The sequence below is a fragment of the Lactuca virosa genome, chromosome 8, assembly GCF_052849685.1.
Source record: "Lactuca virosa cultivar CGN04683 chromosome 8, Lactuca_virosa_CGN04683_v6, whole genome shotgun sequence".
NCBI classification, from domain to species: domain Eukaryota; kingdom Viridiplantae; phylum Streptophyta; class Magnoliopsida; order Asterales; family Asteraceae; genus Lactuca; species Lactuca virosa.
The window spans coordinates 372481509-372492736 of NC_136433.1; the positions used below are offsets into that span (position 1 = coordinate 372481509).

General features: G+C 37.4%; 2 protein-coding genes across 5 annotated transcripts; one reads left to right on the plus strand and one right to left on the minus strand.

The window, feature by feature from the left end:
- Window positions 1–5461: 5461 nt before the first annotated feature.
- On the plus strand, window positions 5462–6594 carry LOC145132916 (uncharacterized). Its single transcript, XM_079067869.1, has 3 exons — window positions 5462–5850; window positions 5965–6089; window positions 6198–6594. The coding sequence occupies exons 1-3, from the start codon at window positions 5562–5564 to the stop codon at window positions 6318–6320; spliced, it is 537 nt and encodes a 178-aa protein (XP_078923995.1). The 5' UTR covers window positions 5462–5561; the 3' UTR covers window positions 6321–6594.
- A 559-nt stretch (window positions 6595–7153) lies between these two features.
- Window positions 7154–10032, minus strand: LOC145133974 (zinc finger transcription factor YY1-like). 4 transcript variants are annotated; one of them, XM_079068914.1, is made up of 7 exons: window positions 9777–10032; window positions 9234–9292; window positions 8912–9111; window positions 8694–8783; window positions 8431–8574; window positions 8285–8326; window positions 7154–8025 (listed from the first exon to the last, which is right to left on the minus strand). In XM_079068914.1, the coding sequence occupies exons 1-7, from the start codon at window positions 9860–9862 to the stop codon at window positions 7429–7431; spliced, it is 1218 nt and encodes a 405-aa protein (XP_078925040.1). In that variant the 5' UTR covers window positions 9863–10032; the 3' UTR covers window positions 7154–7428. The 4 variants fall into 4 exon arrangements, with proteins under 4 accessions (XP_078925040.1, XP_078925039.1, XP_078925042.1 ...); XM_079068913.1 differs by having other exon boundaries at window positions 7154–8028; XM_079068916.1 differs by lacking the exon at window positions 8285–8326.
- Window positions 10033–11228: the final 1196 nt, after the last annotated feature.

Consider the following 11228-nt stretch of genomic DNA (forward strand, 5'->3'; position numbering starts at 1 on the left):
CAAGTAAGGAATAACCAGGTAGGATTATATCGGAGGTAGGGTTTATTTGGTATACAGAGTATACTGTTTGGAAATCCCACTTTAAACATCTCACTAAATCCAACCTAGACACCACTCCCGTTAGTAGATCAATTACTATAATGACTTGGAATTACTGATAAATCTTACTTATAGGTTCACAATAATGACTACGACTATAATTAAAAGTTACACTTAAATAAAATAAGTGTAGCTTAACTTACAGAGTAATCTAGTGAAAATCGGGGATTATGCGGGCATAACTCAGATCCGGGAGCTTCTATTTACCAGCTATCTGACACCGCAGGGCTTTGCCGAAGGGGTTGGGAACTCGGGAGTAAAAGGGAGTAAAAACTACAAGGAGTTCCAGAGAGATTCTGGTGAGAAGTGTGAGAAATGAGCTGATTTCTGAGGGTTTATATAGGCTTGAAAAGGGTGTGCGTCGCGCACCATTCCCACTGCATGCCGCGCATCTGGTTAGACATGATGACATGGCATTCATTTGTTGGTGCTACGTGTCGCATTCTGATTGAATTGACAGTAAGCGTGGCGCACTCTGTCATTGCGTGCGGGCACGCGCAAGGAACTCCAGTTTCTTCAAAAATTTATATCTTCTTCATACGAGCTCCGTTTTCAACGGGTTTTATATCTACATGTAGCTATCGACAAGGTCCAAAACTTTCATTTAGACTTTTTCGACTAGTTTTGACTTTATTTTTAATGTTTTATTTTTAACAGGATTAGACTTTTAAAATCCGTTTAAAATTCATAACTCTCTCGTCCGACGTCCATTCTTGACTGTCTTTATATTGTCATGTTCCTATTAACGAGATCTTCTATTCTCGTTTAGATTTTTTTGGATAACAATCAACCGATCTAAAAGTCGGTATCAGTGTTGTACACTGTTGTGCTGAAATTTAGAAATATCATAACTTCCTCTCACGAAGTCAGATTTGCGTGTTCTTTATATACTCTCTCGGTTTTATGACTATTGTGACTTTTGTTTAGATTACTTAGGCTGATAAGCAATCTATCTCCAATTCACTATTTACGATATATTATCTGGTAATGAAACTTTGGATGTCTATAACTTCTACATCCAAAGTCGGATTTGAGTGTGCTTTATGTGTACGGAATTCATATCGCAACTCCTATATTTTTCGTTAAGATTATTTGTCCTAAATAATCTTTTATCAAGATTTCCATTTCGTCGCTTATCAGTAAATCACTAAAATGGCTTTATAATACGTAGTCTGCAACACGCACGACTAATGAGAATCCTAATTATTATTATTATTTATTTTTTCTAGCCCGAAGATGCGGTTTTTACACAAGTATAGTGAGAAAAACTCACCTCGAAGACTAGAAGATAGTTGAACTGATCACAGATCCAAATACCGGTTCTACAAGTCATCTATACGACAAACAGAGACCAAGTCTCAATCTACAACTCAAAATACTCAAATTTACCTAAAGTCAAAGTTGGAGTCAACGGTCAACTTCCAGCTGGCCTACGCTCGGCGTAGCAGCTTTATGCCCTGCATAGAGTCTGTAACGCCCGCAGATTCGGGCTAGTCAATTTAGAGACAATAAGCATCAAAAATGAGTTTTGATGGAATATTATTTAGGAGTAATCTTAACCAAATGGTAGTATATGTTACAAGGGTTCCGTACATATAAAGAACGCCGAAATCCGAGTTATAACGAAGAAGTTATGGCTCGTCGAAGTTTTTCAGCAAAACCGGCATGGCACCGGGAGACGTAAATAGTGAATTTACGATGGAGGAATTTTTAGCCTTATAAATCTAAGAAAAAGTTGTAGTATACGTTTAACCGAGAACATACAAAAAAAGAACGCCCAAAGCTGACTTCGTATGAGGAAGTTATGAATTTTCTAAGATTTGGCATAGCAGTGCACGGCCCGAAACTCGAATTTTAGATCGAGCGGTTTTTGGCCTACGCGACCTAAATGAGAATTGAAGATCTCATTAATAGGAACTCAATGGTAAAAAGACAGACGAAAACGGAGTCCGTATGTAGAAGTTATGAATTTTACGCGGACAGTTAACAGTATAATCTCCTCGTACTGTTAGATTTAAGATCGGTCGAGAATTATCCAACGGAGTCAAAATGAAAGTTGTAGATCTTATTTTTACCTACGCGTGGATATAAAGAACGTCGAAAACGGAGCTCGTATGCGAAAGTTACGGGGTTTAGAAGTCGGCAGGGTGCTGCTGCAAATGGGGTGACGTGGCACAATCTTGGCCATTGCTTTCTCCCCAAGGCTTGCCACTAGATGGTAACATGTGGCACTAATTTCAGCCATATTTCACCCTATAAATACAACCCCTTCCACCCTCATTTCTTCACACCTCCACCCTTCTCTCTCTACTCTCTCTCTAAACCTCCCAAAACTCCCCTAGCGCTAGAAGAAAGCCCCGGAGCGCTTGACGGCTCCGAGAAGATGAGCTTTTGGCTCGGAAGTTCTGCCCCTACAGAGCGCGGCTTCTAGCCAAACCCCCTCGTAGGTAAGATACGTCTACCTAATTTTTAATATAGCTTTTATTTAAATATAGTAACGTTATTAGGACCTTATAATAATTATTTGAGCTATTATTACGGGTTATATAAGTGTCGTTATAATATCTTTTTAACCACTCGCGGTACGGGAAATCCGGTTTGAAGGGCCGCCTGGGTTGTTGGATTTCAGAAGTGCTATATGCCAAAATGATCCTGCCCTCGGGTGTTTCATGTCTGGCCCCTGTCTGTACATAGTGGGTGAAGAGTATTGTTTAACGCTTATATAATAGTAATAATAGTTAGACTATTAATTAGTCTCGTTGAACATTAGACTAAACTCTAGTGGAAATGATACTAGGTTTTGTCAACGGAAATTCGTTTTAAAGTAAACGAAGTGCTGTCCGAGTACCGAGTCACCACCATTGCAGGTGAGTGCATAGTTACTTTCATCTTACACATAGATATGAAGTATTTTATATAAATTACGTGTTATGTGTGCATATAACCTGTATACTTGCTATATATGTTGGATGAACGATTTTATACATGTTTTAAATAATTTAAACTCTATATGTATTTTATATCTACGAATATGTTGGGTAAAACATGGGTAGATGAATGATGAGAGATGAAAGACGATATGAGTGAACATTGGCAGCTATAGACTTAGTGCCTAATAAATAACATCGGCAGCTATGGACTTAGTGCCAATCGAATAAACGTTGGTAGCTATGGACTTAGTACCTGTTAGATAAACGTTGGTAGCTATGGACTTAGTACCTATTAGATAAACACTGGTAGCTATGGATTTAGTACCCGATGAATGAACTTTAGCAGCTATGGAATTAGTGCTTTACGAACGAGCATTGGCAGCTATGGACTTAGTGCCTATCATACAAACCCTGGAAGCAATGGGCTTCGAAATGAACGAATGCATGATAGATGATTCTTAGGGTAGATCCTTAAGAGTAAGGAAGATAATGGGGATGGGTAATTGGGTTGATTGTTTGATATTTAAACATAATAATTAAATTATTGTGGGTTGAAAACCCTATGTACTCACCAGGTTTCCCAACCTGACCCACTCCAGCTTATTTGTATCACAGGTGTCGATATGAAGCTACTTTACACTGAGGGATTTAAAAGAGATGTAGATCACTAGTGTAAATGAATGTAAGTTCTGTTTATGCTTATGTTTCTGTATTGACGATGACATCCCAAATGTTTTAAAATGGATAAAATTACATTTCATCGGAAATGCTTTGATAACGTATTTATCATGTTTTTCTGGGAACAAATTCCGCAACAATTGTATTAAAAGAGGTACTCTGATTTTTATAAAACATAAACAAAATTGGTCTTTTCTGGCCGTGAAAAATGGGGATGTCACAGAGCCTAAGGTGGAAAGGACGGGAAAATCAGGGCTACGACCAGTGTAAGGAGTTCTATGCCCTGCGTAGACACCTGATGTCCTAACTTAATCATTAAGTCATCAAAACATTAGATCAACCCACCAAACTTCTAGATCTAAACCAAATAGACATCTTAATGGATAAAGTCTCTGACTTTATCCATGCATACAAAGAGCACTAATCCAAACCCGAGGTCGAAAAAGCGTTTTATTTCTCAAAACCTCATGCATGGATAAATGAGAGAGACCAAGCTCTCATTTTTATGACTTAGCAACCCTAAAAACGATTGGAAATGACATTCATACGGCCCAGAGTAGCTCATACTCACAAAGGCCAAGGTTATGGGGACAAAAGCATAGAAATCTCAAGAGTAACTAGATCTAATCATAAACATCATCAAGGTAAGAACTTTATACCTTCTGGATGATGATTATGTGATGCAAGTTCCAGATCCACTAAGCTTTGAGCTTCTCAAGTGCTTCCCAATGGAGTTCTTCCTTCAAAGATGCACACAAACACTCAAAGGTCACCAAAACACACACAAGAAGGTTAGGGTTTCTAAGGAGGTCGTTTGGGAGGACAGAGGCTGAGAATGGAAGGGCCTCAAGGGGTTAGAGCCTTTAAATAAGCCTCATAACCCCAAGAATTAGGATTTTGGTTCTAGGCCCTTACGCCTTGTGTACCTTGATCTACGCCAATCGTAGATTATTTAATCCGCGCATCCACATTCCCTCATGTGCGCTGCGTTGGAGACTACCGTATGCCCCACGGACCAAACTCCCCACCACTTAAACTTTAAAATAAAGAAAAGGAATATACCTGTAAGGAAGGACCAGGTGTTACATGTCGTCATCATCATCCGTCAAGCACCACCGACCGTTGTTGATTTTTGGAAGACAAGGCTCTCAAATTTGAAGTGGCCCGGTCCATATCTACGATTTCTGCCACCACAGTCAACCAGATTTGCAAGCTAAGGTCCAGGTATACAGTTTTCGCACCACCGTTGTCCAGGATTTGCGAGCTTCGGCAAGATCGAGGAAGTTCCGACGAGGATCCACCATAATCGCCGCTCCCTAACACCACCAAATCTGCTATCTAACACCACTAAATGTAAGTTTTAACCTGTGAATGAATGATGAATGTAGTGTATTAAACTGTGAATAAATTATATTAAATTGTAAATGTACTTTGAATGTTATGGAGGTACTTTTTTATATTGTGCCGTATCAAATTGTGAATTTCATATGATAAACTGTGAATAATTAAATTAATATTTTTATTAAACTAAAAAAATTAAATAAAATATTTTTCGTCACGAATATCATTTTTAAACATCGTGTGGTTGGGTATCTTTAACCATTCCTTACTCTCTTTTCTCACAAAGTATAAAAATATAAAAGTATAACTGTTTTACCATTCGTATCCGGGTCGGTTTGGGTCGTTTTGGGTTGGCGAAGGGTGTGTATAGATAAGGGAGGGGTGGTGAAGACTGAAGAGTACTAGAGAGAAAAATAGACCACTATCTACTCCCAATCTTCACTTCTTTTTCTTCTTCTTCTTCGTCTAGAGAGAGAAAGTGTTTTTAGAGAGAGAAAGCAACTAATTAAAGCAATGGGAAACTGTCAAGCAGTAGATGCAGCTGCATTAGTAATCCAACATCCATCAGGAAAGATCGAAAGAATGTATTGGTCTGTAACTGCAAGTGAAATCATGAAGATGAATCCAGGACATTACGTTTCAATCATAATTCCATTACCAGCTGTTCCAAAAGATGGTGATGATGATGATCATGATCATCAAGAAGATGATAAAAAAGCCATTCGGTTTACACATGTCAAGCTTCTTCGACCTACCGACACTCTTGTTCTTGGTCGAGCTTATCGCCTTGTAACCACTCATGGTAACTTCAAGTCTTCAAATCCATCGTCGCTACTCGCTAGCTTAATTTTATAATAATTTAAACCCAAAGTTTTGTTTAATCATAACTTTATATCTATGCATCATCAATTTTCAGAGGTTATGAAGGTTGTAAGAGCAAAACGACATGCAAAGTTGAAGAACAAGACCAACACCAACCCGCCGGAATCAATGGCGAATAATCAAAGTTCAACGGCGGATGATCATACAGTTACAAACCAGGTAAGTAAATTCGATTATCAACTCAACTCCATTAATGCAGATTAAACGCAAAAATAGTTTCTTCGTATTTTTAATTGTTATTATTTGCGTCAATATTTGCGTCTTCAGGTGGAGGTCGGACATGAAAGAATGTTCAGACAAAGGTCAGGATCATCGTCGTCAATATTTGCATCTTCGAGATCAAAATCATGGCGACCTTCTTTGAAGAGTATCTCAGAAGTTGCTAGTTAATGATGGTGCTTCGTGAAGCTCAATTTTTTTGTCGATTGAAGAAACTGGTTTGAAAATTCAAGAAGCTTAAAGAGTGGATCATCCGGATCAAATATGCATATGTAAATTCAAAAGAAACAAAAAAAGGAATTGAACTAACAATTTGATTCATGAAATGTATATTATTTTTGAGAAAACATGTTAAAATTGAGCTCAAATTTGTTTCCTTTCCGTGTTCTTTAACGATTGAAATGTATATTATTTTTCAATTATTTTAAAAAATAATTTCCGGACATATTTTAGTTTATTTTAAATTCCTTCTTTTAACACTTTCATTCACGTCTTCAATTATTTTAAAATATAGTTTTTGAGATATTTTAGTTAATTAAAAAAAAACAAAAAAAAAAAAAAAAAAAAAAACAATGTCCATTCTTTTAACATCGTTCTTGCAAAAATGCATTACGACGCCGTATTAATCTGTTATTGACAAAAAAAAAGTCAAACATGATGGTTTTCTTTTGTAGTTCGACGGAAATCGTTTATTCTTTATAAACACAAACCTTTTTTTAGTATTTTGACAAGTATAATGGTGAGGGTACGTTGTTTTTACTCCTTTTATAACCAAAACATGTGGTCTCAACTCTCAAGGGTAGTTCAGTCTTTTCCAATCATGAGTACCACTGCCCATGCACTTGGTACAACACTATATGCATACATCTTGTTTAGCGGACAAGTCTCTCTCTATATATATTAACTTGGTACAAATAGTAAATTAGGCTGTTAGTGTATACAAACACAGCTTTATCCAACCTGTCAAGAAGACACTGATTGATTATTCTGTTTGTAAGGGGTAGTTTTGTAATTTCACATTCAATTATTGATCAAAACATATCAAGTACTTGCAACTAAAAAAGATACGAGTGTTCCAACATTAAATGCTAAACCACCAAAACGACATTCCACGAAACCAATCCTTCCTTCTTTGACTCCTAAAACTCAAAAGTTGACTCTTGTTTTTAACATTTACAAAATATCACAATTTTTTTTTTTTTTTTTTTGTAAATCTAATATTATTATTATTAATATAACCAAAAATATATTTTACTCATTAAAACACCAAATCTAAATCTTAATCTTCATCTTCAGTCTCTTCATCATCATCATCATTATCACCACCACCACCACCACTACCACCATACCTCCACCCATCCTCACCATCATCCCGATCTTCTTCAGTCTCTTCACTGTCTTCTTCCTCCTCCACCTGGACATCCTTCGCCACCGGCCACGGCTGCTTCTTCACCACCACCGCCGCCGCCGGTTTCCGCTTCACCGCCTTCGCCGGAGGAACCTTCACATTCAGTTTCGCCCGATTCTGTTTCTGAGACTTGACATTCACATTCCCACGTTTCAAAGCATACCCGTCATGATCGCTTCCGGCATCCATGTCGGCATCGCTGATTCTATTCCGGCCGTTCTTCGGAATGGAATTGGAATTGGGATTTTCTTCAGGGAAATGTCCCGGATGCTCTCGTCTTAAATGAAGGTTGAGTTTATATTCATGTATGTAAGCCTTTTCGCATCCTTCATACGGACACGCGTACGGCCGATCAGAGGACGCGGTGGCGTAAGTGGCGGCTGCCGCCGCCTTCGGCGGCTTTGGCGGCGGTTGGACGTACTTTGGCGGCGGTGGTGGCGGCACTTCAACCATGTTAGTATTGTTTCCCTGCTGCAAAAATAGTCCATTAATTAATCGTAAACTAGATTTTACATTTTTGGTCCCTGCGTTTGTTCGAAAATATCAAATTTGGTCCTGAATAGTTTTCTCTTAGCAATTTTGGTGTGTATTTTTAAACCTTTAACGATTTTGGTCCCTATAGCATGTAAGAGGAAACTATTTAAAATACAATTTGTGAACAAACTCGAGGACTAAAAATGTAAAATGGAAAATCAAATGCAATATTTTATGTTGTTGAGGAATTTGCCTTCATCCAGGGTCTTGGAAGGTCATACATAGGATTTGGCCCCTATTATAACAAGAAAATAAGATAGTAACCAACCATTAATATGAATTTAATGGTGGTTACTTGATGCATACAATGAAAATATGAAGGTGAAGTAAAGATCAAACCTTTTCATGGTGAGACATAATGTGATTCTTTAGTTTGTATTCATGAGCATATCTTTTGCCACATTCTTGATAAGGGCAAATATGATAGTTTTCTTGAGAATGAGTTTTCATGTGTGATCTTAAGTTGAAATCCAATGAGAAAGCCTGAAAGAATGATTGAGTGATAAATTTAGACAGAAGAACAGGTTGTACTGCTTTTGACATACACTGTACTGAGACTACTGAGACTGAGACTGATGTTGATGGGAAAAAAGGGTGATTACCTTACCACAACCTTCATGTGGACAAATAAAATCTCGTTCGCCTGTATGTATAAGAAAATGTCTCTTTAACTTTGAGCTATCCAAAAATTTCTGCAAAATAAGTCGAAAGTTTCAATGGTCTGATGGATTAACCAAAGAAAACCATGTAATGAAATTAATATTTGATTAAAGTGTCGATAAGTTATATGATAAAGAGAGAATATCAAGAAAAGATTTACCTTTCCACAATTCTCATAATGGCAAACAAACTGTCTTTCTCCATGAACATGAGAATGTTTTCTTAAAGCTCCAGCATCGATGAATGTTTTCCCACAGCCCTCATAGCTGCAGAGAAAAAGAACTTCAGTAGTTGGTTCTGGTTCAGGTTCTACAGCTTCTGAGTCAACTGGTTTCTCTTTCATGGCGTTCATTTGGGCCTCTGGTTGCATAATAGAAGAAGAATCATAAGGGGAAGTTGCAAATAATGCAAGAACATTGTCACTTAATCGAATCACTTATGATTTATGAAAGTTCGGTTTATTTGGTAAGTAAAGTACTAACCTGTGACCCATTTCAAAACATAGCATTTGCCACCTGTTGCTACAACATCCTGTGGTACCCTGGATGAATGATAATCAGGTTAGTCTCGAGGTAGGAGATGACTGAAATAAGATATACATGAAGCACATGAAGAACTGAAAGGGGAAACTCTTGTGATTGCTTGCATGATGTTTGAGCGGGAATCCACCAAAGAACCAGATGATGTAAATCCAAAACAATCAAAGGATTTTAACATCAATCAATACGAAATCCTAGAACTCGTTCAATTGTAAAAGAGAATCAGAATCAGGATTACTTATGCTAATAGTTGCATAAATACAAAATTTGAGAGAGGATAATGTCTGTACGCTGTGCCAATGCGAAACAGAAGTTATCTAGTGCGAATTTCATATCTAGTCACTAAACCTATCCAGATTCTCCCTTTCAAATTCCACATAATATTATCGATTGGGGCTTGCTTAATAACAAACAATCACATACTGTTGCATTCATAAACGTTGTAAATCAATATATGAACACAATTGAGAGGGTTTTTAGGCTTACCATTCTTTGAACCACTTTACAGCAGGAGTTTTGGACTTGATGAAGGGGCGACGTTCGAAGAGATTGTGGAACGACTGATGCTCCATCCTTGTAATCGTATTAATGAGTGGTTCAACTACGAGAATTTAGTGATTTGATTCTTTGGTGGCTAGGGTTTTGATTTGTATAGATCGTGGTTGAATTTGGGGAATGGATGAGAGATCGTCGGAGGGTATAGACGAAAACCGGGAAGTCAGCAGACTGGCAGAAAGCATGGTGCGGGATTCGTTAGATAGTTCGGGTCGATGTCCGAGTTAAATTTACAACCGGTTTTAAAATATTTACATTTAGGTCCCTTAGTGTTCTTTTTTTGGCATTAGTATGCCTTGTTCTTCGGTTGAACTACAAATTATTAATCCATATGTCTCAAGGTACTTAGCCATACAATGAAGTTAGGGGAGAGAGTCCTTTAGGCCATACCATGAAATTGTGGGAGAGAGACCTTGAGGTCAAGTTGTTGTGTGGTGTTATGACCGTTTCAGAAAATCAACTTGGTTTCATGTTAAGAATGTCGACAATTGAGGTAATACATATACTCAAACGTCTTATGAAGAAATATAGAGAAATAAATAAGGATCTACATATGGTTTTCATCAACCGAGAAAAAGGCATATGATAGTGTACCACGCAAGACGATATGTAGAACCTTGGAAGGTAGAAGGGTATCGGGGAGATATGTCTCTGTTATTCATGATATATATTGCTGATCTACGTCTTGTATCTGTACCCGAGTTGGAGACACAAATTTGTTCCAGGTGGAAATGGTCTACATCAAGGATCAACCTTAGGTCCAGATATCTTTAACATGATCTTGAATGAGATGTTTCACGATGTCCAAATAATATGTCTTAATGTATGTTTTTTGTTGATGATATTATGTTGTTGGTTGGGTCTAGGACAGAGTTGAATGCTATGTAGGACCTGGAGGTTGAGGTTGAGAGAAAGGAGGTTGCATACTGACATTGGGAGAAAATGAATTTCTCTTGCTATGTTCTCTCTTTTCTCTTGACTTCTTTCGAGGTCTAGATCTCATATCAAGTTTCTTGTTGATTTTGGTATACCGAACAGAATGGTTCAAATTGTGTATGACTGGTTTTGATCATTTTACATTGCTACTCTTTACTACCCAAATCATTTTCTTATAATAAACTTTGTCATGATCATAATATGGAGTAGACTAAAAATGTTTCGTCTTTAATATCTCATTGTCCTTTTTAACCATATTAATCATTTCATGATCTACTTCTTCATAACATCCTTGTTTAACAAAAACTTGATTTGGACAAATTGACTTTTAAAGATTTATCTTCATTTGTTTCCAAAATTTATTATATTCAAGAGAATGTTGGTGATTTTAGTGTCACCATGTCATTTTATGTAACTGGAATTAGCATGCGAGCTAAGGGGCTTCTT